The 18,097-nt window shown below is 39.7% G+C and overlaps 3 protein-coding genes across 3 annotated transcripts; 1 reads left to right on the plus strand and 2 right to left on the minus strand.

The window, feature by feature from the left end:
* Positions 1-1,687: 1,687 nt before the first annotated feature.
* Positions 1,688-3,854, minus strand: LOC149096833 (uncharacterized). The gene has a single exon (XM_089280243.1). The coding sequence runs from the start codon at positions 3,061-3,063 to the stop codon at positions 1,948-1,950; it is 1,116 nt and encodes a 371-aa protein (XP_089136369.1). The 5' UTR covers positions 3,064-3,854; the 3' UTR covers positions 1,688-1,947.
* Positions 3,855-4,252: 398 nt separating this feature from the next.
* LOC149096834 (uncharacterized) lies at positions 4,253-6,320 on the plus strand. The gene is made up of 2 exons (XM_089280241.1): positions 4,253-4,645; positions 4,937-6,320. The coding sequence occupies exons 1-2, from the start codon at positions 4,435-4,437 to the stop codon at positions 6,106-6,108; spliced, it is 1,383 nt and encodes a 460-aa protein (XP_089136367.1). The 5' UTR covers positions 4,253-4,434; the 3' UTR covers positions 6,109-6,320.
* Positions 6,321-9,611: 3,291 nt separating this feature from the next.
* LOC149096835 (uncharacterized) lies at positions 9,612-13,243 on the minus strand. Its single transcript, XM_089280245.1, has one exon. The coding sequence runs from the start codon at positions 10,083-10,085 to the stop codon at positions 9,771-9,773; it is 315 nt and encodes a 104-aa protein (XP_089136371.1). The 5' UTR covers positions 10,086-13,243; the 3' UTR covers positions 9,612-9,770.
* Between the last annotated feature and the right edge of the window lie 4,854 nt (positions 13,244-18,097).

An 18,097-nucleotide genomic window follows, 5' to 3' on the forward strand; every position in this document is an offset into this window, starting at 1 on the left:
CAACATTCAAAGGAAAACAAGCATAAAGAAGTGGGAGATCAAAAATAATCAGCCATAGACGACTGAACAATAACATCCGATTCAAGAGTAGTAAATTTCTGTTAGAGATAACAATTCAAGACAGGCAGTGATCATGATAGTGAAAATTCACGGTAAATGAGATGATATCTTTAATGGATTAGCATCTAAAGCAGGATCCAAAGATCTTGAACATAGGCCAAACAAACGGATGACATACGCACTACAAAAAAAAAAAACAAAAAAAAACCATAACAAGAAAACATTAAGATGTAAAGGGAACAAGCTGAGCCACAAAATAACAAGGGTAGAAATCACACAATCACTCCCGCGAAATACCGCGAACATCTGACAAATCAAGGAAAATGCCCCAGCTTCAAGTCCGATTTTGACCGTTAAAACGGCGGGGCCCTGGGCCCGCCGGACTTTTCTTAAAGTTCAACTCTCGAACTAAAGCTTCACGTAAAAAAAATTCACAATATTGATCTCTGTTACCCAGCAAACGGCCAAAAGAATATCCACGTCAAGCGCGTGTGGCAAACAAACGTTTTCAACATAGCATGATTTCCATTGACTAGTTCTAATGCAAAAATTGCTTACCTGCACTTGAGGCTTGGCAAATAACTGGTCTAGATATTACACTAGCAGCTCCTAGAAAAGGTTCGTTTGATTCTCATGATGAGTGCAGAAATCGGTCGAGAAACGACGACCTACTCTCCATTCGCAACGAAAAATGTGTCCGCCATTGCTCCGGGTGAGACGACATAACAACACCGCCTGGGCATGAATCAAATGTTAATTTCCATTCGTTAAAATTAAGTCCGTTTCAATCCTGGGGAAAGCTCATCGGTACTGGACTGCAACTTCGGTTACTACTCAGGCTATGCATGAAGCATCTTATCATATTGTCACTGTCTTGTTACACGCCCTGGGGCCCGTTTCTCGAAAGCCCCGGAAACTTTTCGGGCCCGGAAAGCCAAGGCAAAATCTCGAACCTTATGATTACAGAGTTGTAATCAAACTGTGATACGCGGTAGTGGTACGCCTGGGATAGACAACTATTTGATATGTGCTACGAGAGATACGTGCAGGTGGCCCCTAACCCACGATACGAGCCTTCAGTAACTCTCCTCCCTATTCTTTCTCAGTATGTATTTTTTTTTTTTTTTTTTTGCGATTTATATGTTTAGAGACTTTTGTTCTTAAGCAACATTCGACAAAACTTTTATCGTCTGTCTTTATTTCAACATGCACACCTGCCAATGCTGTTCAAACACTTCATGCGGCCAGAAAACTTAATGCATGGGCAAATAAATATCAAGCGAAAGAAGGTATAAGTCGACCGCTTCCACAAAGCCGTAATTATGGGCCGAGAAGTACTTTATTCGCACCGGTTCGTCCTGCATTGACGATGCATTAGCTTTATGTCCGGGAAAACCAAACCGTCAGGTTAAGACAGAACGACACACAGTGCTCGAGCTTAATCAAGTTAGGAATATTATCAGTTTAAGAAAGGCATGTGTTGAGTCAAGAATGTTAGTAGCATGCTTTTCAACGATATAATAAAAAAGCTCTTATTTTGCACCATCGCCCTAAAATTATTTCGGAAGAGAGCACCCTACTTGTTTGGGGTCGTAGTACTACATTCTGCTACCGGTAAGAATCGAAGTTTTCTATTGTTTAAATTGGGTGAAGAAGTTTGTAACTGATTCCACACCCGAGGCCGCTCGACTAGGACCAGTAAGGAACAGTTTGGTTCTCTTGTATAATTCACAAAGAACTTCATATCTCTGGAAGTGTCGCGACAACTTCGGTTTTTAAACTCCATACCTGGGATAAATATTCTCACAATCTTCATGGCTGTTTATATATGTTTCAATGGGATTTCACTAAAAATTTATTGTCATAGCCAAATACGAGCTAGGTTCACTACAGTTGGTCGTGGAGGTTGATTTTGGGACGGTCTTGATGATTTGACGAGAGTTCGGGATTGTACTGTTGAAAAGTGAAATTCTCCATCGTCATTACTTCAGTAGTTTCGGGTAAGACTTGATTCCTGCGGCAAGTCAGCACAAGTTTTAACGACTTGCGGTATTTTGTCAGTCTCCACGCGTAGATGAACGCATCTAATGCCACCTTCACGAACATCATTTCGTCCGCAATAGTGATCGCAGCAGAAAGGTCAAGCCTCTCTTGTAGAGTGTGCTGCTTCTTGTAAAATCTCATATGGACTGTAATGATGTGGGGAAGAGAACACACGATGAAAACTCCTGATAAAAGTAAGGTAACAATTGTAAACTGTTTCTCGCTAATTCTGTTCGTTCGAGGTTTGCCTGTGTGTCTCCCATGCACTCCAGTCTCAACGCCACTTTCCCCTACAAGCCGTCGAGATTCTGTGGCAAAATGGCGAAGTGATCTCAAAAGTATCGCGGAACTGAGGATTAACAAAACCGTTATCAGTGTCGAGTGAAGATGCAAATCTACTTGAAACAAGGTTTCTTTGGGGACAACAACGAACTGCAACAGAATGAAACCGGTAAAGTACACCAACGAGAACCCAACACAAGCGAGGACCCTGCGGGTTGTCACTTCTGAGCGATAGTGGTGCGGGTATGTTATGGCGACGTACTGCGTTAAAATGAGACCAAGAACAAGCAGAAAGGACGCGTTGAGGCCCACGTAAGACAACCAAACTCCGATTTGGTATAAGGTGTTGTATGGCTCGCATGGAGCAGGGGACCCTTTTACATACGTTGCCACACGGTGCATTATAAAGAAAGGCTCAACAAGCAGGCCCGTTGTTAAATCAACCAAGGCTAAAGCGACGATGAAATACGTAGCTGGTGCACGGAAGCATTTGAGAGGATCTTTAAACAGAGTAAATAGTAGCAACACATTACTTGTGATTGTTATAGGTGATAGAATCGCCAGACAGATGCCAGTAGCTAGCTGGGTGTAAAGGAACAGTCTGTAGTCTGTTGTTGGTGAATCAGATGGCAAAGAACTGTTGTTCATGGTGTCAACCGTTCGTCGAAAACGTGTCATTAAGTCATTCCTTTTGTCAGGCTGTAAACCAACAGATTTCTGATCGGCGTTAAAGTTGTAGTTTCCAGTTGACTAATCTAGTATTCGAAAGATACCGCTAATTGCAAAGGTGAATCAGTGGCTAGTTTTGCAAAGACAAGTAGTGAGAGTCTAATTCAGGAGAATTCAGAATCCGGCTTTAATGATGGACAATATAGGTGAAGACTATCCACACAGCTGTCGGCGTAGACGTATGTATCAAATTAGAAGAGAATTGTCTGTCGGGTATCCGGACCGCTTGAATGGCGTGCCTCTCGATCCAGTGCCGAAAACATCAACTGGAATATGCCTGCATGGAACAGAAATTTTACACCTCGGGCGTTGTCTTCACAGGACTGTTTTAAGCTTTCCTTTCCGATACTGCCAGCAGAGATCCAATTTTCTCGATTTTTTTTTTGCCAAGGCATGCATGAGTTCGAGCGTTTAGGTGCACGAGATTACGGGGTAAAAGGCCACTTATTAAATGTCTTTTGGTGAAGCTTTTAAGTATAATGTCCGAACGATTGGAATTCTTTTTCATCCGGCTTTAAAGGTAATGCAGCTTAAAAACGAATCGCCTTGTGTTTGATCAACTGTTTCTATATGCAACGTTTGCACAAGAACAACAATATCTGACAAGACTATAAAGGGATCAGAAAATGTGTCCAAGGCTGTTGTTTACTGTTCGCAGATGTTAGATCCGTTTAAAGAAGAATCAAATTGAACTTTTTTAAATTTTCGACGGAAACTGACAAATGAAATAAAGTTTGTTGGCTTCCTTAATTACCGTTCGTGAATCTAGGCAGGTATTCTTTGTACTATCACTTTTTGATATTTATTTAAGGCATTTGAAATTCAAAAATCACATAGGTTAGTCTAGTCTGTTAAATGAAAATGTTCGTTTGTTTTGTCAGTTCGTGGATATTAAAAAGCAAGCGGTACGGAGGGGAGAAATCTTGGGAATTTTTCCACTTTTCATTGATTAGTCAGTGCAATTTTGGCACAGCAATGCAATCATTATTTCGATAGTGATTTGAAAAGTTCTTATTAGAAACTGAAACTGTTGGGATAGCTAGGGTGTATACGCCGTTGGAAGGTCGAAATGGACAGACAACGGACAACGTGGGTTTCGGTGATTTGACCATATGCAGAAATCAATGCGTTATATTTGTTATTATAAAATATTCGAGTAATTGCGCGCGCTGTGATTGGTCAGTTCGAGTTCATTATAGCTCCATAAAGCACTCTGCTTACGTCACGCGCGTGCATTATAACTCAACATATGCACGCAAGCTACGTCACGAAAATTTTGCCCTGGACAAAATTTGAGAATCAGCTAGTCCGTCCGCCATTATGGCTGAAGAATTTCCACGGTTTCAACTCGGGTTCGAATTCCTGAACGCCGAGAAAAGTAGCAGCGTTAAGGAGTCTCAAAATGAGGCACCTATTCCAAAGAAAAAACGGTTTGCAGAACTGACAGAAGCGGAGAGAAACCGGCTTTTGGTGGAAACGCAAGCAAAGTCTACGAAGAGCTCGACAAATTGGGCAGTAAACGCTTTCAAAGGTATGAATTTACGTAAACATGACTACAATCCAATACACATCTCAAACACTAAAACTTAAAACCTGTTTTAATTTAAAAGGCAGAATGACGAAAAAAGCATATTACAATGCTTCCTAAATAACGAGTTATACTGGCTTATCTACATCTTTGTCAACAAAAAGCAACATTTCACTTGTTTATACAATTAAATGTTTTCTAGCAGCTGTCGCATATATCATTTAACAGTTAACCACTCGAAATACGCTTGCAACACTTAAAGGCTGAGTTGGAAAAAATGTTTTCTTTTCCTAGAATGGGGTGCACAAAAAGTTCCTGTGCTGCCAAAACTAGAGGAAATGAGCGACGAACAACTTGACAACAGTCTGTCACAGTTTTATACAGAAGCACGAAGCAAAACGGGTGAAGAGTACAGCAAGTCGTCCTTAATTACGTTCAGAAATGCAATAGAGAGGCATTTGAACAACCCACCTTATAACAGAAGTTTGAAGCTAAATTCTTCAACGTTTTCAAATTCCAATCGTATGCTGAACGCCAAAATTAAGAGCCTGAAACAGCAAGGGAAGGAAAATGTGCAGCACAAAGAGGCCATGCCAGTTGACGACTTGCAGAAATTGAAAGCTGGTCCAGTATTAAGCCTTGCAAATCCATGGTCTTTGCTGAGAAACGTGTGGTTCCATGTTGTTCTCTACTGGTGTAGAAGAGGTCGTGAAGGGCAGAGAAATTTGAAGCCGACGAGTTTTGCATTTGAAGTAGACGAGCAAGGCAAGCGCTACGTTACTATGACCCACGACGAGACCACCAAAAACCATCCCGGTGGACTTCAAGACCGATCCAGCTTTGAGAAGACGGCTCGTATGTACGAAACAGAGAGTGAGAACGACGGCTACCGAGCGCTGAGCTTGTATATCTCCAAGCTGAATCCGAAATGCGAAGCCTTATTTCAGCAACCTCGACGCGACTGGAATGAATCCGCCATCACACCCGAAATCTGGTACGAAAACCGCCCGCTTGGTGTCAACACTCTTGGAAACATGATGAAAGAAATAAGTACAAAGGCCAAGCTTTCCAAAGTTTACACAAATCACTGTGTTCGGGCGACAGCGATAACCTTGTGGTCTCAAGCCGGTTTGTCAGATCGCCACATCTGCCACATTTCGGGACACAGAAACCCGAATAGTCTCCAGCATTACAATTCTCGTCCGTCGTCTATCCAGCTCAGGAAATGTAGTGATGTCTTGTCTACTGCTCTACAAGGGGCCGAGCAGACAAAACAGAAATCTCCACAATGCTATGAGCCTTTTAGTCAGCCAAAAGCAGCAGAAGTATCAGGCAGAGTGGTTGAAACGCACAGCCGATCATCCACCACAACGATCCACAGCGAAATGCTTGGCGGCATGTTCAATTCTTGCACAATCGGTTCAATGCAAATCAATCTTTATCCTCCTCAGAGCAAAAGTCAGTGAACTGGGGAACTGCTTCAGCTTTCGAAGATTCTTTTTGCTGTATTAATTTCTTTAGAACCGTTCTGAATTTTTTTAGAAAACGTTTGTTTCTTGCCACAAAGGGAACGGTTTTACTTTTCATTCAGCATTTAAGCCAATAAAAAGAAAGCATGTACATGTAAGGAGAATACTTATTTTGATTAATTAAAATTCGCAATCCTTTTCTTGTTTAATATGTCTTTATGTTAATGTGGTGGTTTACATTTTATAAAAGAAATAAAAAAACTTGCCCTTCGTGCATTGTTGAGTTATATAAGCACTTGGGAATTTTTAAGAACACTCGAGAAGTGCGAGAAGCACTCGGCTGCGCCTCGTGCTTCTCTATGCACTTCTCTCGTGTTCTTAAAAATTCCCGCGTGCTTATATAACTCAACAATGCACTCGGGCGCGTTTTTTATTTCTATATTGTAAGCCTGGTAAATTTTACACAATTCAAGTGTGTGACCGCTGGACAAAACATTTTGTATGGTCGTTGAACTTTTTCATAAAAAACGCTTGCCCCTTGTCCCATTTTCTTCTATCACCTTTGAACACACATACAACATTTTTTAAACACAAAATTAAAGCAAGAACCATTTTATTTATTAAGGATTATCGAACCTCAAATACATTATTTATGACTGACGAGGTCTCATGTAATGTGTACCTCGTCCCCCAGTGTAATTTAGAAATAATTTTCAAGCAATTGCTAATTAATGTACAGTGTCTATAGTAAAACCTTTAATTAACCAGGAGAATATCATTTAACAGCTCTATCTACTTTGCTATTACGCACTCAAGTCAATTATATCTCACTCAGCAAAAAATACGAACCAGCATACAATACTTGTACTTGTCAGTGTGAAATGTCTTGTTGCAGAAATAATCAATTCTTGCATAATCTCTAGGACATTTGATTCTTATTACATGCAGTATAAATTCTGTCACAGTATGACTCGGCCTGATTACAGTTCAGGTCAATTACAATTAATGTAATAATATGTTTAACGTTTCAAATATTTTCATGACTGCTTGCCACGTGAGTGAAAGCACTTTATAAGCTGAACAGACCTCACAAGAACGAATTTAAGCTATCATTTACTCTCTCTGTTACACTTTATCAGTGGCGGATCCAGACCTTGAGCTAAAGGGAAGGGTGGGAGTGGGAGGTTTCTTTGCTTGCCCTGCCGACTTTTCTTCCTTCTGCCTTTTCTTTTACCCAAAATAAGGGGGGGGGGGGGGGTGGCGTTTTCCCTTATATCCGCCACTGCAGTTTATTTCTAGGATAAAATCTCGATACTTTGTTAATTCCTATAGATCGGGCTACATTGCGTTATAGAGAGTGAAACATACACTCTTATAACTGAAAACGTCTGACATTTGGACAGAGGCTGGAAGTTCCTAGATTTGAACCTGATGATTTTCGTAAGATAAGTTATTATTTCTAGGGAGGTTTTAGGTTGTTTTATTGTAAATTCCAATAGTCCTGCAGAGAACACGATCAGACAGCCATACAACTGGAGATGTTCTACGATGAACCACGCAATAAGACATCATTTATGTTCAAATATATCTCTAAAAGCATTTGGTTCCTGGACTGCACTACACTCAAGTTCTACATTTTGCCAGGGTCATATACTCTTCTTTAAAAAAATTGTCGAAATAAACTTCTTCTAGTGACTTTCAGTCTAGGGCATGTTCTTAGTATGTTCAGCCTCAATGTTCTTAGAAGAAATCTTTTATAGAAAAAAAGAGTGTACTTTGAAAGTTACATATTTTTTTAGCAACGCCTGTTTAGTTAAAAACATTTCAAGCTGTTTTTATTCTGGCTCATTGCTGATTGCCTTACTCGCTACCGTGACTCCCATTAGAACCCGTGAAGGACCCAATTTACCACATAGCCTTTTGTTGCAACAGATATGAATGAATCAGAAACCTGATAATTACATCAGAGTTTCCTAGCTGCTTGGTGGGGGGGGGGGGGGGGTACTCTGGGAATTTCTGGGTGGGGATGTGCTGCTGGGTCCCTGGAGCCCTTAGCCTATACCAGAGGTAGTTCAGCTGAATTTTGCTACCCTATACTAGAGTAAACTCCCCAAATCCCCCCATCTATCGACACTATTGCGGCTGATTTGCGTAAATTTAAACTTGCCGATTTGATTTTTTTTTATATTTTTGAGTGGCAATTCCTGGTTTCCTTAGTCTAGAGAAAATCTTCAACCAACTAGTCAGTTTTGGGAAAAATGATACCCTATTCTAGACCCAAACGCTCTGATTTATATACCCTATCCTAGAGTAAACTGCTTGAAAACCATAACCTTCACAGCGGCACATACCTATGTAGCCCATATGTGTTAGTGTCCCCCCCCCCCCCCCCTTCCCCGGGCTTGGTTGTAACTGATTTGCTTCGCAACTGAACGGCTTTTTGTTTTTCTGTTAGATCTGAGAGAACCTTGATCAAACCACTACAGATACGAACACGAAACAAGTTGTTCAGAACCAGCCTGCGAACGCAGGCCATTTCAGAATCTACTCTAATCTGATAAAATTATATACAATAACATCTAAAAAGCAAAGAAAACAATCCCAATTTATATATTATTTTTGTTTGCTGGTTAACATTTTGTGTCAGGCCTCTGTCAGGTATAAACAATTCAGGCAGTCGGCAAGAGAAGATCAATTTATTTAATGATTTCGTATAGTTGAAAGCTTATTCAGATTACCGATTTATCAAGGCAAGTTGTCGAAAACTGAAGTCTACTTGTGAAGGTCACGTAATGTCTGTTGTCACGAACAAAAAGGTTGCGTTGCGTGATCGACCGCTTCACTAAGATTTATATTTAGTGCACCATTGAATGATACGAAAAAATTCTACACGAAAACAGGTAACTGAAATATTCACTCACTTTTCTCCCAGTCCCTCAAACAAAGATTCCTGTGGCTTAGTAAGTTTGTGAATGATGTGCATACAGGTGCTGAAACTGAGAGTCAAAGTGAGACCAATGGCTACCGTGCGCAGAGCAGTAAGATTAAGGTTGGTGAGCGAGCCTTTAGAATTCAACATAAAATAAAACACGGCTACTATGTTACTTTCAATATAAGCACAGATCATGCATACAGTGATGAAGAAGACATACCTCGTGACAAATTTGTGTTTGTTTAGGATGATAACGAAAAGCACGTTACAGATTGTGAAGACCGTCTTGTAGCTTGTAAAATAACTAAACAAGGCTAAAGAATCTTCTGAGGAACAGTATGGCACAGCAACACCCAAAATGAGCAAATACATGTTTGATGCAAACCAATCACTTCGAATCAGTTTTGAAAAGTTGGTTGGGACGGTCCATGTGGCTTTACAGGCAAACCTACTGTAGAGAAAAAAACAAAATATTTGAAGAGGTGACCACAACAAAGGAAGAAAGGTGTCAAAGAATAATGATAACCAAATTATCACATAAGAATAAAAAGAATGATAAGGTGCGATAATGTCATCCCAAAAAGTTTTTTGCTGAATTTCGCTTTGATCGAATCGAAAAAAAGACCATCCTCCACTGGATATACCTACAGGGCCGGGAGAGCTACTATAATGAGAATAACATACCCACTACCAACAGCTAGTTTGCCGAACAGCTTTCTAAGGTAAGTTAAAACGCGTCTAATAGCTCCGGGCTCACGGTGTTTCCGTTACTGCAAGGATCGTTTAACTCGATAAGTAGCGGTTGTGTTTTGCCTCCAGTTTGCTCATGTTCCTTTTCTTTGTTAATATTTCTCTGAGTCTTCTGGTGGTCAGCTGCTGAGTTTAGCTCTGACTCGACAGTAGTTTCCTCTGGTACGTGGCCTCCTTCAGCTTGTTGACCACTAGACACGCAACGAAGCTTCTTTCTCCGTCTGAGCCATTCGAGAGTGATGAGTGGGCCCAAAAGAAGCCAATAGTAAAGTCTCCGTAAGTATTGCTGCATCTTGTAGAGGTCCGTTTGTATAATCGTTACTCTGATGTCAGTTTTAGTTCGGTCTGCAGCTATAAGATCAGACTCATCAATGTTCGCATATGAACCGTCAGTAAAATAACAGCGAAAAGGATGCTGTACATGTAAAACTGGTATCAGTAGTTTGTCCTGAAGCTGCGTTCCATTTTCAAAACGGCCTGGGTTTAAATCATGTAAGAATAATAGCGCAGAATATACTGAGTTCTGTACATGTTCCACCAGTCCCTGTAATGGACACACGGTTTCATTCGCAAGGCTGATGAGCGCGATTTTGTTGACTTGAATTTTTGCCTTACTCGCATCAGCTAGCGGTTGACACGCATTGGCGAGTTTTGAGAATACAGCCAGACCACTTTAACGGAGTTCTTGGTCTTCCTCTGCGGTTGATGCTCGAATAAATGATTCCAGTGAAGGTGTTTCTAATTTCAGTGTGTAGTCAGACATATCACTTTAATAGCACTGAACCTCCGCGTTCGAAAAAGTTATAGTTATAGCTTTGATTTCCCTTTGATCGCCTAAGAAAGGACTTCTGTAATGCCCTAGTGTAGACAACACGAATAGAACACCGGAAAAAATGAGGAAGCAGGCGCAGCTACTTATCTTCATGCATTTGTGCGACATGATTGTGACAAAACAATAGGAACATCTGTGTTTGTCAGTGTAGCCAGAGCGCGGTATTTATAGTTATGCAAATTTTCCAAAAAAAAGGGAAATAGTGCTTTTTTAAAAAAAAATGAGCGGCGAACTTTATTCAGTAATTAATAAAATGTTTTTCATTACATGTAAAGTGTAACCTCCTGTTGCGACCACCTCTCCTCAGCGACCAGTTTTCCAAAATACCAAGTCAATTCCAATTTCCAATTTCCAAGTCAATTCACTGTATTTGAAACTTTTTTTTAAGCGACCACCTCTCATAAGCGACCGTGACCACTTTTAGAGCTAAAAGTTAAAAATTTTATTTTATTTTTGCCCTCTCGAAAGTAACCACTGGACAGATAATGGAGCGAAAATTGGACAATTAGGGGCTGTAACATTATCGTATTCCTGGTTAGTACAACAGGCAGAAAAAAAAAAATCTCAATGGAAAGTACCGGATTTTTTTGCGAAATCTCTTGGCTTTTCGCACGAATAAAACATTTCAAAATTTAAAGAAAAAATTCACATACACTGTACGCTTAAATGTCTTGTAATTGCCATATGCTAATGAGGCCAAATTTTCACCCAATACTGGTCTAAGCTGTCATAAGCGACAATCTCCTAATCAATCTATTAATAAAATATTGAGGGCGAAGAATTCCTCGTGATGCCAAGGTGTCGGTTGTATTGGGCAAGGTTTCCACTTGGCTGATTGTGATGGTTTTCATAGACAAAACAAGATGAACAGCTGCGTTCATCTGTGTAGCCAGAGCGCGGTATTTACGCTTAACAGTGAGCTCTATACAGTAAACAAATACTTATAACATATACTTATAACGAATTTCGGGCAAAGAACTCCTCGCCCTTCTCTGCTGTTTATAACTGCGCAAGATTTCCCCTTCGGTTTCGTCAGAAACACACACATAAGGATTCCTTGCGTCTTTTAAAAAGTTTCGAGAGATAGATGGCTTCCAGCAATATTTTGACAGTTGTCTACAGAAGATAAGCTCTGTGGTTATAGTCACTGTGACCATTGTTTCTACCGGTAATAAGTAATTTTTTCCTATCGTCATCCTCTAAAATTATTTATGTGTTACGTGAAGACTAAGTTATCTTGTGGTGTCGTGTTTGTATTAATATTGTTCTTTGCCCTAAATTTTTTACAAGTAAAGACAATTTTATATTTATAATCGGGAAATTGTGAGGAAGGAGTTCTTCGCTCCTTGAATTTTTATTTGTAATTAAATTGTATTACTGAGCGACAAGTTGGCACGGCGAGAAGTTCTTAGCCTCAGATATTTTTTAGTATATGAAATGTTTTTCTTAGCTACAGCTGGGCACTACGAGGGCTTCGCAATAAATTTTTATTATTAAAAGAATATTATATGTAGCTTGTTTTCCTAAAATAACTAAATACAATGTCTTATTCATATTTTTTTAAAATGTAATTTAGTGTTAGCGTTTTTGTAGTATATATATTTTTTTCAATATATTAATTCCCAATAGAACATGAGTCCTGGTCTTCCCCAGTGTAAGTGTAGTTACTACATTTTAACAAGCAGCGTTGTGTCAGGTGATGTGAAAGAACCACGAGTCAACTTCAAGTGATCAACGCCCGCCCGGTTTCTTTTCTTTACCTCGCTTCACATTGGTAACTGTTATCTTTTTTAATCGAATGTCTGGAGTATCACTGCAGAGCCATTGACAGTCGTCTGTTCGCAAGTTCGCGGTTTCCAACAATTTCTGTCAAAAAAGCAGAAGCTGCAACGCGCAAAGCCCAATATATATCTGTTGATTTTAGTTTAAAAAGCGACGGCCCCGCCTTACTTGCGTAAAGAAGGCAAACTGTCACTCTACAACCATTCTTGGTGTGAATCCAAACCCACGATGCATACTTCGAATCCAGTGCTTGTTACTAGTTTCGTTGTTGTCTTTAAATTGAAGATGTAGCAATGTAATATTTCCATAAATATGCTGCTGTTTTAATACAACGGCCGGGGAGAAAGGTCGGAAAAAACACCTCAGAATTTGTCACTCGTGGACTCTGGCAGTCAATTGTATATACTTTTGAACGTGTTCCGTATGCCTGTTACTCAAATTAGAATACCTGGCCCATCCTGCACAGTTACGGACAGGTATGGCAAAATTTTGTTTGAAATTACGAAGGATTTTTCAGCCTTAAACCTTCGGGTGGGGTTGCTTGTAAAAGATAACAGGAAACTGGTGATATGAATGCTAGAAAGCTCTCTAAAGCGAAAACTTTAATTTTGAAGTGATCGATCGATTAGCCTATTTAACCTGTTTAAAGCTCAGTACGTGCTTAGATCTAGATACATTGCAGGCCACGAGAATACTTCTGAGTCCAACTATGTACCTGAAAACAAAACTCAACATACAAGTGAACATATGAAAGATCAGATATGATTTGAAGGTTTAAGCCTGATCAATCGTGTCTCGAAAGCTCAACATGTTCATAAAAAAGTAAGTAGCCTCGACCCGGCCATAAAGGAGTACATTTAGTTAATACTATATACTCAAGCTCCAATCTGTTAACTGTAATGTCAGAATTGAGGCACCACCTTCCCCACTCCCAACTCCTTCGTTCAAGTACTATACATTACTTTGATCGTAAAGCGCCAGTCACAGAAGTAGGCGCAAGGAGTCTTCTTATAGTTCCCTTTTACTTGACAATATTTTCCGAAATAAATAACGATTTGTTAGTTCGCAGCAATAATTCGGCTAAACGGAGGCAACCAATTGTATTTGTGGATCACTTGATTCCGAGCTCCAGTCACAGGCAGTGGAAATAATTTCCACATTCTGATCTTATCAGCTTCTTGTCTACTGATGTTTAGCAACTGCAGTAAGCAGTGCCGCTTTATTCCATTGCTCTTAAAAAGCCCGGCATACTGACTTTTTAAGTAGATCCGATCTGAGTCAGTAAGGTTAAATTGTTCGCTATTAGTTACTGCGATTTCTACAGCGACTCAAATCATTTTCGATAGCGGGTCAAAGATTTCTTAATAGAAAGAAATTTTTAACGATAGACTATGTACGAGGCTGGAAGGCCGAAATACTTTAACACAATGAGCAACATTGGGCAGTTTCGTTACTGATGTGATTATACATGCAGAAGTCAGCGCCGTTTATTCCCTATTTTAAGCTTAGTACATTGTACAGTTTCAGTCATGGTATCTCTTTCACATTCTTGGTGACATTTGGTGCTAAAGTGGCCTTTATAATATTCAGAGGGTGATTAAAGAGGCACCTCTTTAATCACCCTCTGAATATTATAAACTATTCAAGTGCGCGACCACTGAACAAAAAACGTCTGTACGGGCGTGGAACATTTTCATAAAACACGCTTGCCCCTTTCCCCATTTCCTCTATTACCTTTAAACACACATACAACATCTGTTGAACACAAAGTTAAAGCAAGAACCATTTTATTTAGCAAGTATTATCCAACGTCAAATACAGAATGTCTGACTGACGAGGTCTCGTGTAATTTGTGCCTCGTTATCTAATTTAGAAATAATTTCCAAACAATTGCTACATGTATATAGTAAAATTTTTAAACTGGCGAGATATTATACAGCAAAAAGATAAAAACCTGCATACAATATTTGTAATTGTCAGTGTGACCATTCTTGTAACGCAAAGAATCAACTATTGCATAATCTCAAGAACATTGGATTTTTAAACAGTAATTATGCCACAGTTTGACTCTGCCTAATCTAAATTTAGCCCAATTACAGTGTAATATTTCGTCGTAAAGTACGATCGAAATACGTTAAGCAACAAAATGTTATGTTCACTGTTTTACAGCCGAGGGACAAACAAATCCATGTTAATTGACCGGTAACAAAGTGACTTGTCACGTGTTACGTGGAACAATTAACCTATAGTGTATCACGGCACTTTTAACATACGTGAAATCGACCAACTTACACAATCTAGTTACACTGAATCTATGCACTACTCCTGTGGAAGCTGAACCCTTTTTCCTATGTATACACCTCACAAGAACGAACCAAATCTATCATTCACTCTGTCACACTACATGCTGTATACACACGTATGGGTTAAATCTCGATAAAACTCACTGTTACTGGCTCCTACTAGATCGGGCTACATTGCGTTATACAATGCACTATTAATCAGACAAGCTCACCGTTTATGTTCAAATATATCTCTAAAAGCATTTCCTATAAAGATAAACGGCACTGATGTAGAGGATACGGACAGCTTTGTCTATCTAGGGGCCAATGTTAACAACTTGGGTGGTGCCGAACAGGACATTCGGAGTAGGTTAGGTAAAGCTAGAAGTGTTTTTCATCGACTTTCAAAGGTGTGGAGAACAGGTGAATTCCGCCGAGAAACTAAGATGAGGATCTTCAAGTCAAACATCATTGCTGTCCTGTTGTATGGATGCGAGACTTGGAGAATGACAAAAGCGGATGAAAAAAGGCTTGACACCTTTCTTCACAAATGCCTAAGGAGAATCTTGAAAGTCCATTGGCCAATGCGTGTGCCCAATGATGAAATTCGGAGAAGAGCGGGAATCGAAAAGATCAGTACACAAGTACGACGTAGGCGATGGAAGTGGATAGGTCATGTTCTGCGTATGGCACCAAACCGAAACCCACACGTGGCGTTATCCTGGGCACCAAGTGGAAAAAGAAGTAGAGGACGGCCAAGGGAAACATGGCGGAGAACTGTGGAGAAGGAACGCGCTGAGCTGGGACTTACATGGTGGGCCGCAGCAGCAGCTGTGACCAAGAATCGGGACAGATGGCGAGCATTGATCTCCGGCCCTATCCCCCACTCGGGGGCAAGGAACTAAGCATATCTCTAAAAGCATTTGGTTCCTGGACGGCACTACACTCATGTTGTACATTTTACAAGAGTTCATACTGTTCTTTCAAAAACTTGTAAAAATAAACTCTCAGCTTAGGGCATGATCTTAGTATGTTCGTAAAATCCTAATTTTAGCTTCAACGTTTTCATACTAAAGTTCTGAGAAAAAAAGAAAGAAAAAAAAAAAAGGAAAGCGTAGGCTTGAAAAGTGATTCCTTTTTTGAGCAACGCATTAAAAAACATTTCATGTTGTTTCGGTCCTGCTTCATTGCTGATTGTCTTACTCGCTACTCAAGAGCTGCCATTAGAGCCGGCGCTTTCAATTTATCGAGGTTTCAGACGAGAATGCTGCTGATTTGCTTCGCAACTGAACGGCTACGATAATTTCTGTTTTTCTACAGGTTAGATCTGAGAGAACCTTGATCAAACCACTACAGATATGAAAAAAACCAAATTAAAAAAAAAAAATCTTTCTCTTTTTCTTGTTGGTCAACATTTTCTGTCAAGCCTCTGTCAGGTATAAACAATTCAGGCAGTCGGCAAGAAAAGATCAATTTATTGAATGATTTCGAATAGTTGAAAGCTTATTCATAGATAGATAGATAGATAGATAACTTTATTTCAACTCGGGTTGATGAGGCTGATTAGGCCTTTAGCAAGATTATGCTAATTTACCGAGAAAAATAACTTTAAACGAAAAAAAAATTGAAATTAAAAAAATTACAAGATATAAATATATAATAGCTAAGACTAGTTTACATATGTAAATTTACAATAGATCTAACCGCAATCTTAAAATCTTTAAGTGTCTTCATACAACGTAGTGTATCCGGAAGTGAATTCCAAGCTTTTGAAGCAGTGTAGGCCACTGACTTAGTCTCATAACGGGTGGTGTTAACTTTAGGGACGACAAGCTTGTTGGTGCCCCTTAGATTCTTAATGTTCTCACGAATAGTAAACAAGTCACTTAAATATGTAGGAAGAAGGTTGTTGAGAGCTTTAAAAGCTACGATTAACCTATCTTGTGTACGTCGATCAGCTAGAGTGTAGCCAGTTCTTTCAGTTAATTCCACAGCATTTGTAGGCGATCGGCCACTATAAATGTGCCTTAGAGCTCTCTCATTTAGTTTATCGAGCTTTTGACTGTCAGATTTCAGACAATTGTGCCAGACGGTGGAACAGTACGTAAAATAGGACATGATGAATGAATTATACAGGCATAATTTTGTTGAAGAAGAGAGTATCTTTTTAAACCTACATAGAACATCCAGTTGCTTTCCTACTTTCTTGGTGATCTTAGTTACATGTTTGTCAAAGAGTAGAGAGTTATCAATAACAACACCCAAAAGCTCAGGGTGATCAACACATGGAATTTGAATATCATTGATGGTGAATTTCAAATAAAGAGAGTGTTTGTTCGATAGGACTAGGGCTTTACATTTAGTGGGATTGAGTTCAAGCTTATTGTCATCAAACCACTTATACGCAACAGCGAGCTCGTCATTAATCACAGACTCCACAACTTGCGGATCACGATCACAAAAATAGATTTGATTATCATCAGCATAGTTTGATAATAGGGACTTTAAGCAAATCGCTACGGCTGGCGCTGATACGGCTGCCGGAAGTAAATTTCCCCCAAAATGAGACAGTGCGCATGTATGTCGGTTGTTTCCAGCCGTAGCGTGAAATCTGACTACGTGCGTCGGGTTTATTTCGCTTCTCTGGCCCTTTTCAACGGACATCTCGGCATTTCAAGAATTTCATTGGATACTATATCCTTTAAAGTCAATTTAAGTCAAAGATTGTGTCAAGGTTACCTCTCATAAGCTTGTAAATCCATATCCTGAATTTACGATAAGTTTTGGCAAAGGTGTTGGAATGGCGAAGTGAGTCAAGTGAAATATTCGTGTTGAGCATGAGGTTGTGTTTCTTCGGTTAAGCTTGCTTTGAGGGTTTAGTGAAGATGTTTTATATCTGGATAACTAACGATGCTATTTTGCTTCCTTGAGTATTGATATATTTGTGTTCTTCACTCGATATTCTTTGAGATATTTGTCTCAGAAATTATATATTTCATCCATCAAATTGTTATGGAACAGAGTGTCTGGCATTCGCTTTCGCTCAGAAATAACCTGTTCGTCCTAGGAAGGCGAATAACGGGCATCGTCCTTTGAGCGAAGCCATTTGGCTGTGAGAAACTAAATAAAAGATATTTTAAACTCATTTAGCCTATGTTTCTTTCATCTTTGTATTTCGCTTTACTCGCTAAACCGAGACGTACTCTCCCCAGACCTTTTCAGTCACGGCAGCCGTAGAAGCGCCAGCCGTAGTGATTTGCTTAAACTCCCTAATTTCGCTCTCTTGATAACATAAAAAAGGTCATTGAGAAAAATGTTGAAAAACAGTGGTCCTAGTACTGATCCCTGAGGCACGCCTTTGGAGATATGAAGCACACCGGAAGTGACGTCTTCAATCTTAACACGCTG

The sequence above is a fragment of the Orbicella faveolata genome, unplaced genomic scaffold, assembly GCF_042242905.1.
Source record: "Orbicella faveolata isolate gen_17 unplaced genomic scaffold, um_ofav_v1 contig_47, whole genome shotgun sequence".
Classification (NCBI taxonomy): domain Eukaryota; kingdom Metazoa; phylum Cnidaria; class Anthozoa; order Scleractinia; family Merulinidae; genus Orbicella; species Orbicella faveolata.

What these genes read in the sequence shown, in the direction of transcription:
- LOC149096833 (XM_089280243.1), bottom strand. Translation starts at nt 3,063, where the DNA reads ATGACACGTTTTCGACGAACGGTTGACACCATGAACAACAGTTCTTTG.
- LOC149096834 (XM_089280241.1), top strand. Translation starts at nt 4,435, where the DNA reads ATGGCTGAAGAATTTCCACGGTTTCAACTCGGGTTCGAATTCCTGAAC. An exon ending in GGCAGTAAACGCTTTCAAAG is followed by an intron (nt 4,646 to 4,936) that starts GTATGAATTTAC and finishes TTCTTTTCCTAG; the next exon opens with AATGGGGTGCACAAAAAGTT.
- LOC149096835 (XM_089280245.1), bottom strand. Translation starts at nt 10,085, where the DNA reads ATGCAGCAATACTTACGGAGACTTTACTATTGGCTTCTTTTGGGCCCA.